This window comes from Centruroides vittatus, unplaced genomic scaffold (genome assembly GCF_030686945.1).
Source record: "Centruroides vittatus isolate TY-2023 unplaced genomic scaffold, ASM3068694v2 contig_846, whole genome shotgun sequence".
Classification (NCBI taxonomy): Eukaryota; Metazoa; Arthropoda; class Arachnida; order Scorpiones; family Buthidae; genus Centruroides; species Centruroides vittatus.
In genome coordinates this window covers 274,243-296,306 of record NW_027122551.1, presented here as the reverse complement: position 1 = coordinate 296,306, position 22,064 = coordinate 274,243, and the positions used below count along the sequence as shown (strand labels likewise).

The 22,064-nt window shown below is 41.8% G+C and overlaps 2 protein-coding genes across 2 annotated transcripts in view; both read left to right on the top strand.

The window, feature by feature from the left end:
* Positions 1-22,064, top strand: part of Syx8 (syntaxin 8) — a 274,529-nt gene that overhangs the window by 37,129 nt on the left and 215,336 nt on the right. The window lies entirely within an intron of this gene.
* Positions 9,147-22,064, top strand: part of NetA (Netrin-A) — a 29,317-nt gene continuing 16,399 nt past the window's right edge. The window contains exon 1 of the mRNA XM_067278958.1: positions 9,147-10,233. Within this exon, the coding sequence (XP_067135059.1) occupies positions 9,228-10,233 (1,006 nt within the window). The 5' untranslated portion in view covers positions 9,147-9,227. The remainder of the gene's footprint in view (positions 10,234-22,064) is intronic.

Sequence of the window (22,064 nt, the reverse complement as noted above, 5' to 3'; positions counted from 1 at the left end):
CTCTCGGGTGTTTATTAAACGAGGCGTTTTACGTGTCAGTTTACTTTTTCGTTAACAGAGAAAGGCCGCGCCGGTGATAAATAACTTATCTTTCGTCACACGTAATTTACTCGCTCATTGCCGTTAATATGTTTTTTGCCGTTCATGAACAATTCGCTTACTTAGCGGAAATTACTGACACACTCAAATCGATTAAGCCACTAGATTTATACTGTCGTATGAAACAATACGAACCGATTCAAATTGAAGCGACTATTCGCGGAGATGGATCTATAGGGGGACTATAGGGGATCGCTCCCCTAAGATTTTTATTACTAACGGAAACCTCAGGGGGCGATTTTTATTCCGCTGCACGAATTAAAAATCGCTCCGTTAAGGATCGGACTAGTTATTCGCTTCCAAGAACGGCCGAGGTATACTGACATAACGAGATTGATGTAAGGCATAACAGTTAATATTACCAATTTAAGAGTTTTCTCTTCAATTCAAAAACATTTTCAGAAATAATTCGTTTTATGTAGACTAAAAAGATTACTATGTACAGTACACTACTAAAGATCAATATAAGAGAACAATTGTTTAAGAGACCCACACTAGGTCTGATTTATTTGGTTACGGCCACGCAACAAAACGTGGGCGATACCTCACGGGAGGAATTTTATGGGAAACTGGCCCTATTTAGGTGTCACAAACGTGAATAAAACCGGAAAATTTTACGCGGCAAGCTGGTTAGCGAAGCGCCAACCCACGACTAACTACCAGTGTTCGGTGATTTTATCCACTCGACCACAGTGAGCTTCTGAATCAGTCACCAAGATAGTTTACTCTAATTAGAATCCACAGAAAATAATTCCGATGGCAGCAAGCCTGCGAGCACAAAAAAAGACAACAGATTGCTTTACAGCAATGCCTTTTGTCAGGTATAAATTTTTAAGTAAATAATTAGTTGTCTACCGCATCTAAAATTTGTTGATACCGAGCGAAGTATGTTAATAATTATTTCATTTTGTTTTATCATTTACTTACGATGTTATTGTTGACGGAAATATCACATATTTCTTTCTATTTAACTTATAGTCAAACACCCGTAAACAATTATTATTTACAGGTCTGATTACAGGTTGGATTATAGATGTAATTAAACTCTAATTAAGGTATTTAGCATTCAAAGACACTTTTCAGACATATATTATTGACTCAATATTTTATATAAATACAGTCAAATTTGTCTGAAAACCTAACTTTGGGATTGGGAAAGGATTGACGAGATAAAGTAACACAACACGAATGGTCTGCCAAGGGAGAAATTGAACCCAAGACCAACTACCAGTATTCAATGGTTTTATACACTTGGCAACTGGTGAGTCGAAGAAAGCAAGAAGTGTTGGAAATGAGTTGGCAGCTTTCTTCACTTGCAAAAATAGGGAAATTATGCTTATCGAAGTGGCATTTACAAACTTCTATTTTGTTGAATAAAGAAGTAAGCCTCATCTTAATGGCTATATAATGGCATCTATAATGGGGCTTACTTTTCTAAATAAAATATCTTTCATTCAGTGGCCCACCGGTGGCCGAGTGGATAAAATCACTGGTTGCTTGTGGCGGGTTTGCTCTGACCAACGAGATGGTGCATGGAGATTTCACAAGTTTTCTTCACGTGTCTAACACCTAAATAGAGGCTAGTTTTGCATTGAAAATCCTCCCCGAAGACACTTCCTCTTGGCAGGTGGTCCATGTATTGCGTTTCCTTATTCTTATCCTTTTTCCATATTGTTTAATTTTAATCTTAAATATGTTATTTAACTGTTTTAATATTTAAAGTTTCTCATAAACAATATAGTTTTTCTTTTTATTTATTAATTTATGAAAAATATTAAGATAAAAGAATATTATCTACTTTTAAAAATTTGTAGCATTGGGGACAGAGTTCTTATATTTTAACCCTAAGGCTATTTTAATAAAACGATTCGTCAATAACTATAAATTATTGAGTAGGTAGGCTGTGGCGGAAGCCTAGAGTTCTATACATACTTCATCTTTGGCTGAATAGTAGGAAATGAAATGATTAAAAAATATTCTTTAGAAAAATAAACGTCGTTAGATTATGAGTCATTGAAGTAATAAACGTAATTGGAAAAGCAGATGAAAGGAAACTTTCCAAGGATAACCAATACCGGATAACTTTCGTTGTAAATTCTAGGATCTAATCGAAAAGAATTGCGAATCGACTGTCCATCAACAAGGGTTTGAAGGGAATGACCAAGAGGGGATCGTCGAAAAATTTAATTCAAAAAGCTAGAAAGAAACGTCTCATCAAAACCTTCACACTCTGAACAGACTCAGGAAATTTAAGTTTAAGCAATCAACCAAAATGGATTTCTACACTGATTAGTTCAAGTCCTCCCACCTCCCGCCGAATTATTTTTCACTACAAACAAAAGAGAAGGAAATCTCATCTAGTTCGAATTATCGGAGGGAAGTGAATCCATTTGCAGATCCCAACAGTAATCCAATGCTGAATTGGCGGTCCAGAACATTCTTTTGCAACTCCGACGAACTTTGATGATTCAACAGCATGGATAAAGAAATCGGAAGCTTAAGCGGGATTTAAGTTTTGCATCCAGCGTCTAGTGTATAGCAAAATGGCTTCAATTTTACTTAATATAAAGCTACGATATACAAAGCTTTGCATATCGTGGATACGACATCAAAGTAACATCGTTTTGCTGCACACTAGATGTTACATACAAGAATTTAAATCCAGCGGATACAAAATATGCAGCAAAGCTTTCAACGTGTGTATGCTCGGATTGCGGAGTTTTACCAAAAACAAAAACATCTGGTAATATGGCACCGTACTAGTCCCGTTGGAGGCCGGATTAACGAAGTTGTATCCTATTTTTTAAAACTTATAAAGTGTCAATTCATTAATTTCCTGTTAATTGTGCGGATACAAATATTACATTTATGCAGTTTTTTAATTATTTTATATGCTACAAAATCTTTAAGTGAGTTGAGTCATAAAATTACGGGAATTTGTATTGCTACCACTTAAAGAACTTAATCTATTAGTTTATCTATTTATTAGTTTTCAATCATTAAAATAATTTAGAAATTTCTGGGGAAAAAGATATAACCGGAACGGGATTCGAACTTTGCTTCAAGATATTCTAGATGTTTAGCTAGTAGCCAGATTCAATTATTCGAGATATAGCTTTGCATCAGTTTTGCTTCTTAACAGTTTTTAAGTTTCTAGCTCTTTCCGCCCTGTAGACAATAACAGCCTGTCTTTTTCTTTGTTGTGGCCTGGCTGTTAATCCATTGCGGGGTCACAATCAGGCCACAATAGAGCAGTAGGTAGGGAAGGGCGGAGCTGGACGTGCTTGGGACAGGACCTATTTCACGCGAAAAATTCCCGAAATTCGACGCGAGGACACATTTCTGGGAAAAGCTAGGTGCATGCAACTCCGAGAGTTATCTTGATGGAAAATAGTTGTTTGCTGCCCTATCACGAAAGACAACACTGAGGAACAAGATTTTCTGAACATATCGTTATGTCGTCAATGTCTCTCTTAACATTAATAGAAGTGACCGAATGTCGTACGAGATGGAAATGGCCTACCAGTGGCCGAATGAATAAAATCATTTAACATCGGTAGTTGGTCGTGGGTTCGCAGTTCACTAACGGGCTGGCTGCGTGAAGTTTTCCGAGTTTTCTTCACTTATTTAATGCCTAATTAAGGATCAGTTTTCCTAGAAAGTCTCCTCCCGGGAGGCATCCCGGCAGGAGACTCCATTGTCAGATTGCCCTCGTCTTACGTTGTCTTCATTCATCAATCCATAAGAAATGGCTCCCCAGACTAGTAAGCCAGCAATGCCGCACAGCAGTAAAGGCAGGATTGAAGCGATCACCAGTGATTCTCCATACAGTAACACGGTGATCTGTTTTCATACATACTGGAATTCGTTGCCAAAGACTGCCACTCCGTAGCAGTCCTTGCTTCTCTGCCATGGCACCACTGAAGACGAATTAGACATATTCGGGTACTAATGGCAAGATGCGTAGCGGTGCATGTAAATTCGCTCAAGTAGTCGTCTGACAATGGTTCTACAGAACTCTAACTGTTTGCACGAGGCTTTCCATCTGGAAGTAGAAAAAGATGCCATTGTTTTTACTTTTCTCACCATCGGACGATCATGCGTCCTGATTGTTTGTTCGAGATATTCAGAAGCTGGCCTTGGTATTTACCCTGGCGTATCCACTGCCTCCAACAGCTCTTTGTTGTGTGAAAGTTGTCGGACACAGGTTAGAATGATAAAACGGCCATTCTGTTTCGCTCGGCCCGACGATGCTTCTTTGCCAAATTCCGTCAACTGCGAGTAATGTCTTTGACCGCTTCTTATTGGCATACCTGTATTCTGAACACAGTGAGCTATGCGAGACTTGGGTGGCGAGTGTCTCCAGTAGTTTTATCTGATGCGCAATCGGACCATAACGGTAATCATTTATATAATATTATCTACTCTCTCTATATAAAATGCATAGCTTAAAATCGTTACGGAAATTTTTAAAATATACGAGGAAAACATAAAAAGTATTTTAATTGCCGTCCTAATAACACTGGCATAGATAAGAGGGAACACAGTCAACTGAGCGACGGAGAGTGGGCGCTGGATAAAATAAGAGATGAATAATAGACAAAATACAATATTTTTTATTTATGAAAATGGCCAGTTTTCAATATTGATCTACTACCCGGTAAATTTAAATAATATTTTTAAGAAACGAGTTTAAAAAACGATTTTGTAATGAACAAAAACATATTCCTACATTAAAACAAAACAAATACATGAAATTCAAAAGAAAATTATTTTAAATTTTATTTTTTAAAATGATACGCTCTTATACGTGGGCAACTTGTAATTAACTATGCTACAGAACATCGTTCCAAAACATTTCCTTTTTCTAAGTTGGAAATAACACTCGTTTATAAGTCTTAGCCGTGTTTATATTCATACATATTTTACCAATTTTTACAAAAAATAAATAAAAAATATCCGCCCCATCGTACGCTGGCTAAGCGCGCAAAAGTTTTTAAGGGTTTCTGTCGCCCAATTGACTATCGCCCATTGTGAACCGCCCAGTTGTCGTTAAGAGGGCGCTACGCGCGTTCTTGTCTACCACACCACGAAAAATCCTAAAAGTTCTATCTAGAGAGGTATCTGCTGGGTGGTGTTATCTCCGTTAAGGATGACGATGTACTGTACAGTACTTTTACATATTCTCATACATTCTCTATTTTCGACATCGTCAGCAATGATAAAGAGAAGATGGATGGCGCAGGAAAGCGCGATCCAGGGTTGCAATCGTGTGTGAAAAGGGGGAGTAGCGTCTCGGAGTGTGTACAGTTAATGTTAATACTCGAAAGTAATAGAATGTTAGAAATTTTAGTATTTTTTTATTATATATAAAGCATTTTCTATTTATTATTCGTATTTTGAAATTAAAATATTTGTTAGAAAAATGATTTTTTTTTTTTTTTTTGTGAAAATAGCGTTATTTTACTTTTATTGGTATTAACGACGAGCTTACTTCTCACAATGTAAAAAGTAGACACTTTATAGGTAATGGACAGACGAGGCGCAAATTTAAAGGAACAGCACCTCTAAAGGAGACGGCTGTCAACCTCCGTACTCCGGTAAGAGTGGAGGACGCTCGACCTTGGAAGAAAAATCTTAAAAAGAGGTTGGGCGAATTCTGTTGACGGAATTTTTGCCCAGTAATAGAAAGTCGTTGGTTGTACTTTTATTAATCGTTTACGTAGAAAATATAACTTGGACGGCGTTCCAGTAAAAGTATCGGCAATCCGCCACCCAACAAGCGTTTTAAATAGGTTCTAATCGATTTAAATATGGATAACTCGCTAATTTGCATAAGGGAGCGTCGCCTGGACCAGAATTACCAACCCGTCTATTATCCATTGACGTAACATTAAAGGTAAAGATACGATAACATAACCACACTCTATTGAAAATGTATGATAATTATCGGACGGGAATATGAAGCAGATAAGGCTCTTCTTACGTTTATTACGTCCGGCCCATCACAGAACGCCTTAAATAACGATTCGTTTGATTGGCCAGACGTAAGAACGCGAGAAGAGCCCGTTTGAACGCATTCTAAGCATCCGTCCAATTACTTTCGTTTATTTTAATTATGCCACGTAATTACCTACGGATCATTTCGTAACAACCTTAACGTTTACGCGTAACGGACAGTAAGACAAATAAGGTAAAATTAACTCCGTAGATACTTTACTCGACATCTACGCCTAATTAAATAAGAAAAAACAGACTTACCGTACTAAGAATTGACAAATCCTCTTATCCTCGGTCCGAGCGGCCGTCCTCCCCTTCGTCCAAATCGCTAGTCAAACCTACTTTCCGGGTAAAAACGCTTAAAAATCCTTATAAGAATCACTCGCCCCGTTTCCGTAAAAGTCGTTTCTCGCTGTCGCCATCGGAATAAAGCCATTATGCGTCATTTTGCTTTTTATATTTGTTCATCGCAGGACTAAATATGTTAAATTTTAAGCCGAAGTCACTTTTTATTCATTTTCCGGGCGATTTCCGCCATCGAATCGGCGACTGAGCGACGAACGTCAAGCGATTAGTCGGTTAATAACCGATACAAAACAAAGCATTTTATTAATTTTCAGTAATGCGAAAGAAGTTTAAGGCCAGGAATAAATGAAATTATTTTTGTTTTTGAAAAACGAACGGATTCCGACGAAAATTACCAGCTTCTTCGCGGATTTAAAATCGTAAATTCGGCCCACACGACAAGTCGTCTGTCGAAATGAAAAGGAATTTATCTTTGATGCTCGAAGTCGTCACTCGGAAATCAAACCGGTTTACACCGCCAGCGACTGGCTGCTTGCGGCGACGGAATTCAAACCTACGCCGTGGGAAATTTGTTTCGTCGCCAACTGCAAACGATTGGCGAAAATATTTCGGTCGGGTCCAACGTCTTCATCCGTTTGACGCCAGATGGCGCAAAGAAGGCGCTTCCTGTCGGAACGTTAACTTGCCCGGCTTCGATTACGTATTTCCTAAGCGAGTGAAGACGAGGATGAAACAAGCGCGGGTATGACGTAATTAACCCGAGGAATGGGATAAAAGCCAAGAAGGAAATCTGTGGGAACGGAGAGACTCGAGTCGACTCGGAATATTTATTTACGGTTCCGCTCTCTTCGAATTCGGAAAATCTCGGGAGACGTTTACTTCACTTTATTCGAGAGGAATTTATACGATTCTTTATCGAAAAGTTCCATTAGGCGGGACGCCATACAGGAAAGACGACTTAGACTCGGCCCCGGGGACTCGAATTCTCCTCCTCTTTTATCCTAATCTGGCGGAAAACGTCGGCCTATCCGGGCCAAATTAATTAGATGCGGCCAATAATCGTCGCGCCCGTCGTTCGTTTTCGTCCCGGCTTTTCCGCTCGAGCGGTGGTGACAAACGACCCCGAAGAAGGGGATCGACGCGGCACAAAGGGACTGGCGTTTAAGTCGTCCGATTTGTAAAGGCCCCGTCTTCCGGGACGTCGACAATACGCGCGGGAATGAAGACATTTTTGCTCTAATCCACTTTATACCGGCCATCGACACACTCCCGGGCTCCGTCCGCGCCGCGGCCCGGCTCGACGGATTATCCGCGCCTCGCCCCTCCTTCGTCCTCCCGACTTCATCGATTTCGCGGAATCTCTTGGCGCGCGCGCTTACGCTTACGCTTACGCTCGTTCTTTCCTTCAAAGTTCGCGCTTAACAGATAAAAGGAGAAGCCAAGTCGACGATTCTCCCATTCCCAAAAGCGGTCTCGGTTCTAGCGGAAGCGAGAGAAAAGGGCGGACAGAAGGCGAAGTAACGATAAACAAAGGGGGCAGAAGAAAAAAGGTATAAAAGGCAACGTTGAAAGGAGAAAAGGGACAAAGGGGCGGCGTAAAAGATGAAAAGAGTAGTGAGTCACGAAAAGTATCGCGGGGAAGAAGGAGGCACGCATCACACCCGGTCGCCCACTAAGCCTTTTCTGCCGGCGGAAATTCCGCCGCTTTTAAATACGAGTCCCGAAAGATCCGGCCACTGACCGGTCCCGGGCAAATTTATGAACGGGCGGAGTCGGACTTTATCTCGGGAAGGATCCGTTTGTGGGTCCGTCGTCGTCCGACGGCGGCAAGTTTATTGCCCGGGCGGAATTTTTTCGAGACCGATATTCATCTGAAAAATGGACAACACCGCCGGGGAAGATGTCTCTATAACAGCACCTTTCTCCGTCGGTCTTTTTCCCACGCGGCCAATTCTGATAATCGACGAATTAACGCCGGAAGTGCTTGGCGAAAGAAAAACTGCAAGAATTAAAGACCCTCTTCCGACGTCGTCGGGTGGGAGGCAGCGCATTTGCACTAATCCTTCCAATTATATTCCGGACGAGCTAAACTTTCTTGCGCGATTTCGCCCCGCGGAGTCGTATTTTGGGTAAATGGACAAGCAAAAATTTATAAACAGAAGAACTGACGTTAGGCTCTGCTTTATTTCTCCGCACTAATATTGCTAAGTATCGCTGATGAGTACAAGTCGGGGCCGACAAGCGACGACCACTTTTGCGCAAGATGTCGAGCGAAAAAATCCCCTCTTTTTCCGATTCTTCGTATTTATTGACGAACACGTCGATCGGAAATGTCTCCCTTTTAAATTCACGAGATTGTTGGTTTGGCCCGCCATTTGCATGGAAAAGCGGACGAACCGTGCGGTCGCGCCATGTTTAGGACGGGCGCGACCTTCAAAGTGGTGGAACAAATCGGGACGCGGGCGGCCCGAAAGTCGGCCTTACGTCATCGTTGGTCGACTCAACAGGTCCGGCGCGGCGGAGGCGGGATGCCGAACTCCGCCTCCGACGGGATCCCCGGACCGATTAACCGGGAGGGTGGGAGTTCCCGGTCGGCGGCGACGCCAGCCGTGGCCGGTCGGAGGGTTATCCGCGCGTCCGGCCAAACACGTGCTTCCGCAATCGATCCGCCGCGGTGCAGGGGGAGGCAACGGTTGGACTGCACCCGTCGTGTGCCACAATTGGTGCGGGGCGAGGCGGGGGAAGTAGTTAGGCGGGTAGCGCGCGAGCCGTCACCCTCTCGGCTCATTCGGAACGGGACCGCCGCGCCGTCGACACGCAACATGTCGCCCGCCGTCGTGGCCGCGCTCGTCGGACTGTACCTGCCGCTGTGTTGCGCCAATTTCCTGGGCATGTTCGCCGTGCAGCAGAACCCACCCGATCCCTGTTACGACGAGACCAACGAACCCCGCAGATGCATCCCCGACTTCGTCAACGCCGCCTTCGGAAAGGAAGTCAAGGCGTCGAGCGAGTGCGGCAACCCGCCCAGTCGCTACTGCGTCACGTCCGGCGACGAAAAGGGAGAGATCGTGCGGAACTGCCAGATCTGCGACGCCGGCCACCCCAAACGACGACACCCGGTGGCTTACCTGACTGACCTGAACAACCCCAACAATGTCACCTGCTGGATGTCGGAGCCCTTCGGACAGTCGCTGCACAACGTGTCGCTGACGCTGAGTTTGGGCAAGAAGTACGAACTGACCTACATCAGTCTGCAGTTCTGTAACCAGAAACCCGATTCGCTGGCCATTTATAAGAGCATGGATTACGGCAAGACGTGGCACCCCTTCCAGTACTACTCCAGCCAGTGCCGCAAGATGTACGGTCGCCAGAACAGGGCCATCATCACCAAGGCCAACGAGCAGGAGCCCCTTTGTACCGACGCCCAGTCCAACGTGGAGCCCGCTTCGGGGGCGCGCATCGCCTTCAGCACGCTGGAGGGAAGACCGTCCGCCTACGACTTCGACAACAGCCCCGTGCTGCAGGACTGGGTCACCGCCACCGACGTCAAAGTGGTCTTCAACAGGCTCAGCGGATGGACTCCCGAACCCACCGACAACGAGTCCTACGCGCAGCGCGAAAGCCACTACTATTCCGTCTCCGACTTGGCCGTCGGAGGCAGGTGCAAGTGCAACGGACACGCGTCCCGCTGCGTCCACAACCGCGACGGACTCCTGGTGTGCGACTGCAAGCACAACACCGCCGGACGAGACTGCGAGAAGTGCAAACCTTTCCACTTCGACAGACCCTGGGGCAGAGCCACCGCTCACGAAGCGCACGAATGCGTCGGTAAGTACGCTTTCTGACACTCGAACAGTCGCGCCCGAAGGCCAACGCGCGCTTACCGTCGCTTCCTGGCGCCGCGATTCTCAACGTTTTCTCGCTTTCTCCATCGTACCCTCCGCATCCTTCAAAGGTAACGACCGCTCCGTCGGGTGGAAAAACGTTCCTCCGTCCGACTTGCAAAATTCAGTCGGGAGACCGTTTTCCGTCGAAGATTACGAAATGCGATGTGTCTAATACCGGACAAAATCGAGATTAAGGGGCCGCAAAAGGAGCGGCGTCGATTACGCCTTTAGCGTGCACGTAAAAGAAGGGCAACGGAAGGAGACTCGTATCGGCGGTCGAGGGACTAAGAGGGCCCCTCCGCATGTCGTTGAGGGTGGCGGGCGACGGAGGAAGGAAGGAAGCGTGGACAAATGTTGTTGGTAGGGAGATGCGCTTATTTAAAGGGGGAAGGCGACCTACTTTTTCCCAGGAAACGGGAGTTTGGCGTCGTCCGCTAGAGACAGGCCACCGAGCGAAAGGCGTATTGTTCGTCGACCGGTTTACAGAGATTTCGGGAGAGGTCGTTCGCCGGACCTTTCCGGGAGGAGGAGGGTAAAACAAACGAGAGGAGGGAGAGTCGACTACAAAAGCTTTTAATACCCGCGGGTCCGGGAATTCCGAACATTTCGGTCGCGGCAGGAATTTGGGTTCGGCGCCGCCCTCCGAAAGACCGGGAGGCGCGAACTCTGCGGGACGTCCCGCCACCGTTCGCGCCGCGCTCCCCCGCGCCCGGAGCTGGGCCACGGGTAATTAGGCGATTACTCGCGTCGCGCCCGTGACATCGCGTTCGAAAAAAGCCGAAGGAGACGAGTCGTTTGGACGAGAGGAGAGGAAAATTTGCGAGGGACGAAGGCGATTGTCGACACTTATTTGCCAATATTTGCCGTCCCGAAGAATTTTGTGCACTTTTCCAGAGGGAAGAATGACAGAAATAATCGGTGGCAGGAACGCCGCTTTGTTTACTTCCAGGTGTTCCAGCTCTGTTAGGGCGGATCCCCTCCGCGGCTACCCGGGAGCCTTCGTCCTCTCCCACTTTCCTTTCTCTTTCCCTTTTCTCGGTCGCCGCCATTTTGCTCTTTCTCTTTTCCGGATTCCGCCCAACCCTTTTCTTCTTCCGACGGGGATCCTGGCTCGCCCGCCCAACCCCCTACCAAACCTTTCCGCCGCCGGTACCCTCGGCGCTTCCGCCGTCTTTGGCCTCGGACGGAAGATTTAACCGGAAGCCCGGTAATCGGATGCGCGAGTGCCACCGACCGCGCCGACCGCCGGCGACGCGGAGCGGACGGAAGATCTCCTCCCTCTCGGCCGGCGGTTTTTTTGTCTCCGAGATTTCGGTCACGCGACACCGGCCGAAGAATCCGTCAAAATTCGGGAGAAAAGTAGCGGCGTCGCCTTTCAAATGCGCGTCCAAGTGATCGATGGCTCTCGTATAAAATTAGCGCGTCTGCCTCCCCTGGGATCGTCTTCTTCCTCTCCTCCCTTCTTCCCCGCCACCATTTTGTCGCCGTTAATTACTCGTTTATCGTTTCGGATGGGCAAGAGATTCCTCCCTCCTCTTCTTCTTCCCAATTCTCTCAAGACTACCGAGAATGCGGACTCGTCGTCTGTCGAAATTCAACTGGGACCCGGTTCTAGGCGTTTTCCGCCTGTCCATCGTCTCTCGCTTCTTTCTGCTGTTGCAAATTGAGGGAGAATGGGGCACCATTTCGTAAGTGTAGAACCTGTTCTGCGATTATGGAGTTTCGACCCAAATTTTGGTCGTTATACTTGGTAGGCGACGATCCCTTACCGAATTTCGTCTTTGGTATGAATCTCCGTTCTAACCCCGTTCCTTTTGCTTTCGGTTATCTCCTCGTATCCGTTTGTTTCTCTTTTCGAGCCGGGAAGGTGGTGAAAGGAGTAGACGACCAGATTTAAAGTTCGGGTGATCCTTTTTCGGTCCAGTTTCTGCCATGTCTGTCGTTGCTAAACGTTCGCCCCGAAAAGTATTCTTTTTTCGAATTTCCTTCCTGGGCCACGGACGAAGATTCCCGGAAACTGGTGGCCGTCCATTTGCGGATAAATAAACCGTGCGGATAAATAAACCAGATAAATAAACCTCGATGACTTTTGTCCTTACTTGTAAATCGAATGCAAAATGCGATCGAGATTAAAATTTTTCGGTTTCTTATTATCCGGCTTTATTTCCGCGGAAAGAAAAAGATAAGAAAGATTTTCTTTCACGAAGAAGGCGAAGGCGTTTTTGGAAGGTTGCTGCGGATCCTCCTCTTCCGACTACAAAATTTTCCTATAATCCTGGCCTCTGGTCGCCTACGAAAACGGGACGGTGGAAAGTGCAACGTGTAAAATGGCACTACAAAATTCGGGACGGCAAAAAGAAGCAAGTTTCCAAAAAAAGTGAACGGAGTCGATCTCTTCGGAAAAAGATTTCGAAAGAATTGCTGTTGGATGGGCTGTGGCTTTTCTACGGTGGCGTTTTAATCCAGTTACATAGGCTTTCTACCCTCAGAATTTTACATTCGGTCCACTGGAATTCTTTGGTTTTGCGTCTGTTGGTCGGCAAAAATGCCATTCGTCCCACCTTTAGCCCGACTTTTGCCGTCCGGTTCCATTAAGCAACGTTTGATTCGAATTAAAGATTTCTTCCGTCTCGAAGACTTTCCTCAGTTTTCTCATTGTCTTTAGTGTTATTTTCGTACCTTTCGTCTCCGATAGGACGTGTTTGTTTGATACTTAATTTACAAATTGATAGAAAAGTGCTAATAAAGTCGAAATTTTCGTCTTTCCTAAACATTCTACTCGAAGAAATAAATGGAAAGTCGATTGTTCAGCCATCTCCTTCGCCTCTGCCTGTACGCTGTGTTTGTATTTAAAAATCTCTTATTACTATTATTAGATTATTGTTATTTGTCTTATTTAATCCGTAGTTTTCACAAATTTCAATCGTGGTCACATTACTTACGTTTTCTGCGGCGAAAGCTAACTTAATGGAACTTTCGTTCTGCATCAAATTTTGTTCCAGGTGTGACGGAGTCGTCCTCTGGTCTCGTGATAAAAGGAAAACGTTCTCGTAAGTATAGGCAGTAAAACCTGCGAAAAACGGCCACTGACGAGAAAACAAGCATTGGCCGTTCTTCGGAAGTTATATTTGAACACTCGAAAAACACAAATATCATTTTTTCTCCTTCATCTACTTGCATTGGCTGCGGGATCGTTACGCGCCAAACTCCCGGATTTGAAGACCTTATGCAAATTTTTCCAGCTTGCGGGAAAGCGACCGTCTTTTCATTTTTTGTTTCCAATCATTTCAGAGGTTCTCTCTTCGCAAGTAAACCGAGAAACGAGGTGACGGCTACGCACGATACAAGGCGCTACTTTCGCCACTTTTCCTTTCCTGCCCATCTAGCGGATTATTTCCCCGCTTTTGGTTAAAAGGGGGCGGGAGAACCTATTTTTCGGACCATTTGGCTCCCGTCCTCTTTCAACACTTGGCGCGGTCGATTCCGGAAGAGATCGTCTCGCATTTTCCCTTATTATATTCCGTTCTTCGCGCAATTTTGTGGTTTCCGCCGGAAAACATTACTTCCCGTTACCGGAACTTATTTAAATACTCGAACGAAAGAACCAATCGAGTGGACATACGAAATCTCGTAGAGCGATGTTTCGTCGTTTTGGAAAATCCGGGTTCGAGTCCTGATCTAATAAATAAATTTAGTTGGAAGAGAACAAATCGCCGTATTTTGAAATCAAATTTATGATCGAAGAATATTCTTAGACGTAAGGATTAATACGAATTAATATTATTATCGAAGTAATTCATTAAGTTACGACGACTAATGGCTGCGGAATTATTTTCCGTATGTAAATATTTGTATACCGATAGCGACGCGACTATTTTATTTAATTAAACTAGCGCTAGCCGAATGAAGTGACTAACAATAGTAACATTCGTCCAAGCCGTTACCTTATCGCGAGTACTGTACAGTACATACAGAGTACGATTCCCGAGAGACGGCCAAATGCCTCCACGAACCATTGCTAACTTTTATCTCTGCAATTATCCAAACCAAAGACTTTCCATTTATAAGTCATTCTATAAATTAGTTGGTAAAATATGGCCAAGGGTGGAGTCGAAAGTTTCGCAAGCTTTTCTATGGAAATTTGGCCCCTATTTAGGTTTTAGACACGTGAAAAAAACTCGGAAAGTCCGTTCGACCGACCGATAGTTTTATTTATTCGGCACTTTGGCTTCTATTACAAACTTTACTAGAGTTATAGTAAAAATTTTTCTGTATTATTCTACTCCCTGGCAAATTAGAGCTTCTCTTATAGCCAACTCCTTTCCCGAATTGGTTACACCAAAATCTAACGACCAAGGTGGACTATTTTCATCAATAATTATATCTCGAATTAGCTCCATACTTTTTTTATTATAGCGAATTACTTACCCCTACTTAAGACCCCCGATTGTCCTTCTTTTACCATATTCTGCCCTTCAGCTTAGCAAGCAGAGCGGACAAAAAAACGGAAAACGGAATATTTTGCTGGCATTGACGTCATTTCCGACGATGAGGATTTTCATTTTAAAGTTCAGTTTTATAATCAAATTAACGCGTGAGTTTGTAAAGAAAGTGAATAAAAATAAAATCAGTTATACGCCAAGATTTCAATAGAGTCTCGGCGGTGTCTAGCCGAGTGTTTTCGTCAACCTTCTAGTAATAAAACACCAAAATTAATTAAAGCATTAAAAAGTGGTTTGAAATAAGATACACCTATTCGGCTTGGCTGTATTATATTACTTTACATAAGCGCTATAACCGATTACAATATGCAATATGCATGGTCTTGGGGCCTCTCACCCCCTTATTACCGTTGCCTGTTATGCTCGATTTAAAACATGGATTTGGGAACAGAACTCGATCGAAATCCTGGGATTACACGTATTTGAATAGATAAAGCTGGACCCCATTTTTCCATGATTTAATATAATTTATATTCTGTAAGAGTAAAATTGAGTGTGTTGGGGTTTGTTTGTAAACACGTAGGATTGTCGACCTCTGTATATTCCAAATTCGTGGCCTGGATGGTCGTTCCTCTCCTCACGTGACTATAATGCGCGGAAAGTCTTTCGACACATGTTTATAGGAAATGCTCTTCTTTGGCAGGAATATTACATAAATGCCGATTATTTAGCAATTTCGTACGAAACCGAATGAGGTGTTTCGACTTTTTATTCGAAAGTCGACTTCGACTTCGACTTTCAATCGACAATTTCTCGATTGAAATATATTTTAACGTAGGTATGATACTTACAGGTTACAGATAATTTTAATTAATTTGCGCATTGAGCGTAATTAAAAGATTTTAAAGCTATTTATTAACGTGAAAGAATTCTGACGCGATCGGTAAAATAAGTCACGTAACGCTTCGATTGTTTAACACTTCATCTTTAATGCTGCGTATGTCACAATAGTACACCCGATATTGCCCACTAATTTACGTAAACTGTTTTTTTAAAAATCAAGTTACATTTATTAAATGTAGAAATGTAATTTCTGCATGTTTGGTAATTGCATATTGCTTGTTATTGTTTCATAATATCTTACTAAATAACAGAATTATTAATGTATAAACTGAGATTTTGATTTATTTATTTTTACTGATACTGATATATTTTATTGACAAAGTACTAGAAAAGAAATTTCTTTACACCTGTAGTCTATACTTGATGAAACTAAAACCATTCAGTAGTTCAATAAGTTGAATTTTTCATTTATACAAGGCATGGGCAATCTGGCCCTCCCATGCCCAGCATATTATCAACATCCTCGTAAGTAATTTGCAACAAACAAGTACTTGATATCTCTGTATTAACATCGCATTGATATGGCATTGTCTTAGCTAGTTTTTCAGACAATGAAATTACAGTACAATCTTACACAAAGAATAAAATGATATAATCTAATAACCAACAACCGAGTCCGCGTTAGACACGAGTCGTTCTCCGTTGAAGGTAGGATTCAATTTTGTTAAATGCACATTTTTCGTATCGTTTAAAATTATGAAACTTTTGCATTTTATACGCTTACCAACCGCTTTGCGTAATGTAGATGAATGGACAGCGTAATCCTGCCTCAAAGTTTATAACTAGACAATATAGTAAAAATAAATTTGCTCATCAACTCCCAAACGACTCCTCTTAGATAAATCGATTATCCCTGGCGGGTGGCTACCCACCCGGTTGGGGATCCCTCTGTTCTAGATTGTAATTTGTATCTTTTAATACGGAAGAGGTATTATATAACCGTGTTTCGTTAGTGAAAGTCTATCTGTCTTTATATGTCATTTTTAGTGTGGTCTGTATAAAAGAAGATATTCCATTTGCGTAAGAATTCGGGGATTCGGGGCTGGCATTATAAATATAAATAAATACGTAAATTAGTCGAGTAAGTATAGAAAAATAGTTTAAATGTTTAGCTTGGATTGATTCAGTTTTATAAGATAAGGCCACGCAACACCTGGACGATCTGCAAGGGGGATGCTCCGAGAGAACTTCCTATTAAAAACTGGTCCCTATTTAGGTGTTAGACACGCGAAGAAAACATTGAAAACTTCATGCTTGCAGACTGTCGGTGAAGTGTGAACCCACGACCAGTATCGAGTGGTTTTTATCCATTCCGCCACTGCTGAACTCCATAAAATAACACATTTAATAGATAGAACAGTGAATCTCGAATGGTGTGCTGCGAGAGGTGACTAGGTGTGCCTCGAATATTACGAAAGTATCTTTTAAAACGAGAAGAAACCCATTTTCAAAGATTTATGACGCTCACACAATTAATTAATAGCTAAGCTTGATCTCTAGGGTTCTTATTTTATACGGCTACTCGTACTTTTACTTTTCTGGCTTTTATCATAACACGGGAAAGTATTGTAATCCTTTCGAACTCAACCCGGGTTTTTTGAAAATCTCGACGTTTTGAGACTTCCTGAACCTAAAAAAAGTGAAAAAGGGAAAAATTCAGAATATGTGTGTCTGTCTTGACGACTATTTCGTTTAATATTGAGGACGAGGTAAAGATTGACGAACGAAATTTGACACGGTAACTTGTATAGCCTGAAAGAAACATTGAATTGTTAAATTTTGGAGTACGAAACTCGTGGGAATGGAGAAATACAGGGGGTTTATGTTGTATCTCGAATGGGGTCGGAGTTAATGAAAATGTTTTAATTTTATACACGAAATTTGCCAGAAAGACGCTACATATTTTACAGTTGGCCACCAGCCAAAAAAGTTTTAACACCCATAGTGACATTTTTCTCTCGGAAGGATAATTATTTTGCTTCTGCACGTAAATCTTAGATATAACTTTTAAAAGTGTGAAGATTTTTTTATAAATCTGTGACTAAATCTGGAGAATATGGTATAAGAACGTAACTGAAGATATTAATTTTATTTAAATAACACAAAATACGAATCAATTTCTAAAAATTTTCTACACAAACGTTGTAAATTTGCAGACAAATGGCAAAATTAGAAGACAAATTTCAAAAACTTGCGAATGGACTGCCTTAATACCGAAAACAAGCGCATTGTTGCGAAATTATAAGACCTTAAATAGTGAAAATATTTCAGAAAATAGGATTTAATGGGGGTCGCTTTCAAATAAATAAAGTTGCAGATATTAACAAGATTTTAAACTTTCCAAACTCTGCGCTTCTATTGTTTCAATAAACAACTCGAGAATTGTTAATAATTCAACCAATTAACTCACGAATTTATGCAAATGAATAGATTTATTATCATTTGTGCGTTGAAAATACAGTAGGTATGCGCATAAATTAATTTGCTCAATGATACAAGAAATTTGTAATTTCGATTCAATTTTTGTTACGGAAAATGTTTATTTTCATCGAAGTAAATAGCAAGCGCGCAATCTCAATTTTTTCTATCCTATCAAACAGTTAAGTTTGATTGAATAGAAAAAATTGAGATTATTAATTGAGATTAAACTTATTTTATTGTGTTTAACTACACAATAAAATAAGTTTTATTCTGTTTTCAAGCCAATCGGCGCTGTAATTTTTCACTCGACCTATCATTAACGACCATCTCATTTTTAGTGTAGAACCAATAATTGTTTCTACCAGCCTATACTTAAAAAGTTTGAAATATAAGAGATTGCAGTCATTTTAATTTACTTTAAACCCGAGGAACCATAAAAATCCTGAAGAATATCCTGAAGAACTCCTGCTTATCAATATTTCATCCTGCTTTCATATTTCCAGTAATAGATAATTGGGGCGTGTTTTAAAAATTATATGGAATAAAAAGCTATCAGTGAATTGAAGTCATGATGGCGGAACTCCTAAAATTCCGCGAAATCTACTTTAAGAAACTGTTGTAATCGTTAGTTGTCTTTTCAAAAATGGGTGAGAATAACTCTTTACATATAAATTATACTTGTTTTCCATTTATTACTTTATAACCATATTCTCACAGGTGCACTTTCATTTCTGCAAAAGACTATCAGTTGTAGAATGAATTAAACCACTGATTGAAGGTTGACGCCTGACCAACGAACAGGTCACCAGGCGTTTTCTTAAGATGCGTAACACCTAAATAGGTAATGTACTGTACTAGTTTCCGATAGAAAGTCCTCTTGGGAGGTACAGTACCTCCCTTTTGTCAGTGTACATTGGTAAGTGTTACATTCACTTATTCCATCAATCCATTTTTGCAAAACTTTCTGATAATGATTGCATTATCAGAAAAATTGCTAATCTTTACAATCTGTCCTTTAATTCCGTAATTTGTATCTAACTTAATAAATATTTTCGCAGAGAGTTGAACATTGTTTTTTGCAAAGTTTATGTTGTTTTCCGCAGTCTTTCGCTTAAATAGGGTGGTGAACTGTAATATTGTATTCACTTATGTTATATTAAATAATTTCTGTGTTGGAAAATTTGAAAAACGAAGATTAGCCAACGATTTTTCTAAGTCCGAAATACTTAGATTAAATAGTTAATTTCAAATTATAATTAACGTTCTTCGTAAATGTCAGAATTTTTTTTTCAAAACTTGTATGAAAAATATCTGGATTAAAAGGTTTCGACAAAATTTGTCCACCAGTTGCCGAGGTAGGTATAGCGATTTGCCAAAGGGAGTGCCTCCCGGGAGGACTTTTAGGTGTTAGACACGTGAAGAAAACTCTAAGCAACCAGCTGGTTGGAAGAGCACGATCCCCGTACGTGGGTATTATCCACTCGGTCAGTAATGGATCACTTTGGAAGTTATGGGTTCAGCCAAATCTGTAATACAATATTGTTGTGTGGGACTCTGCTGCAAATTACAAGAGACTTTCGATCTTGTTCTTCGAAAGAGATCTACAAAAGTAGACTTTTGTAATCGACGAATTCATTTTTGCTAAAAGCAGGATAGCAGTTTTATAGGTGAATTTCTCTGCATCTATTGAATTTTCTAATTTTTATTACGTCATTGAGCGTTTTACTCTCCTTCTATATTAAAAATTTTCATATTGTTGTAGAACCTTTAACTAGTTCTACACTAATCGACAGTTTTTTTTGGATGATTATTGGAATAAAAAAATATCGACGTTGTAAGGAAAAAATTTCTTTACAACGTCAATATTTCTTTATTTCAATAATCGTTCAAAAATGATCAATCGCTCGATCATGTAAATCAAATTTTGATTTATCATACACGATCAATCGCTTCTAGGTGATTTATATCTTGCTCTATAGATGGCCAGGGAGTTGAAATATACCTCGAGATATCCTAAAAATAAAATAACTCCAGACAATAGGTCGCCGGTTGGCAAAAATTCTTCATTTAATATTGAAATGTGATTATTCAGGAAATAAAAACCTTAAAATGAATAAATTTATAATTTTGTAAAGACTGTACTATTTTACATTATGGTTTTTCAATTGTCTTATGACGTATTTTTTACATATTAAATTAATGGGAAAAACCTGAAAATTGACGTAATAAATGATTTTTCCATTACATTGATTACCAATATGCGCATGTAAAGAAAAGGGAAAACAGTAATTACATACCGATAGTAATAATAATAATATATTTACATCCTTACGGAGCGTTTCATTCTCTCGGTCGACATTCTAAATTTCGACTTTTTTTGTGCCTACGAATAGGGCTAGACTTAGCGGGTGTTGTGGTTATAAACTATAACATATAGTTTAGTCTATAATTACAAGTTCATCGTGTGTCATCTGCACTTACTAAAAGTTATCTATTCCTGTACTGTGTCCTGAAAAGTTGACATTCGATTTTTGGAGAATTGTGGAAAAACTCCCACAAATTATTCATCACAGCGAATGTTTGCTTCGACCGTGTTATGCTATCTGTTGCATGTACTGTACAGTACAGTACCGCAGCCAAATTAAGCAAAAGGAGTTCGACATACGACAGCGAATCGGAGCATCCATGCATCTAGCGCCCCTTCCCCGATTTCAATAATGCTTCTTGTAATGCCTAGATAATCGAGATCAATCTGTTTCCCGCCAAATCTAAAAGTTAAATAAGAATGCCTTAAATTTTAGATTTAGAGCGTTTTAGGTTAAACCATAACCGTATAATTCTAGACATCCCTTAAGTGTTCCAGCTCTATTTTTTACACTGAATTTATGATTTTATGAGTGCTTTCTCGATTGCTTTATTTGAGTCTTTGGGGAGGAATTTCTAACCTTTAAAAGAAAATTCTCCCTAATGGTACGCTAGAGAAAACGGTGTTTACAACACTATAATTATCGCAGTATTCTATTGTTTATAATTGAAGATCAACCCGAATACTTAAGAATAAAAGGCTTTACGACACTTTTCATTCCGTGTGTCACAGGTTCGCATTCCACGAAAAGACTAGCGAGGGACGTAGCAAACAACCATAAAACTAGTTCCGTAAGAGACTTGGAGTCTAATTCTCTGCCACTTGCACCTTAAAAACAAAATTTACGAAAAGGCCCTATTCAAATTAAGGAGAAGGAAGGAGGCGTCACATTCTGCGGCCGTCGGGCGGAGACAGTCGATCCGAAGCGTTAAATCGCTTTAAAGTTACAAAGGCACGACCAATCAACGGCTTCCGTATATCTGACAATTTTCGAGTCTTCCCGTCGCAAATAGGGTCGGCGTGAATTCCAGGCAAGCTCGGGCGTTGGGTGGAAAAATGGCCCCGCGCATTCGAATTTGGAATTATCAGAAGTTAAATCGAAACACCTCCTAACACCGATTCTACGCGGTCCTTTTATACCAACCGCGATCGGTAGGGCGGAAGGACCCGATTCCCCTCCTCTACCGTCGGCCCAGTGGGGCGCCGTTCGAGTCGGACCCCTGACCAGGCGAGAACAACGGACCGAACGGTAATAAACGGAATTACGACAGTAAACGGAGAGGCCACCCGCGTCGACCCCCGGTCGGACGCTCCGACACCCTTCTCGGCTTTAATTCCCTCTTCCGCGCGGTCGAACGCCGACCCGAACCGGGGTCGGAGGTCAACTCCCACGCTTCGCCGGGAAGAGCGACGACGTGGGCGCGGATGGCCTCCGGATTAACCGGGTTAATAAGCCCCGATTTTAATAAAAGGCCGCGTTCGTCCCTCCCTATTTTTCTATTAAGGCCGTGGCCCGGCTCCGGACTAATTAAACCGCGCGCGAGGAGAGGCTTCCTCCGGGTCGCCGGAGGTTAAAGGTCGACGTTCTTTACAGTTTGACAGAGATTTGTTTCCGGCGAAATTTTTATCCAAGGCCAAACG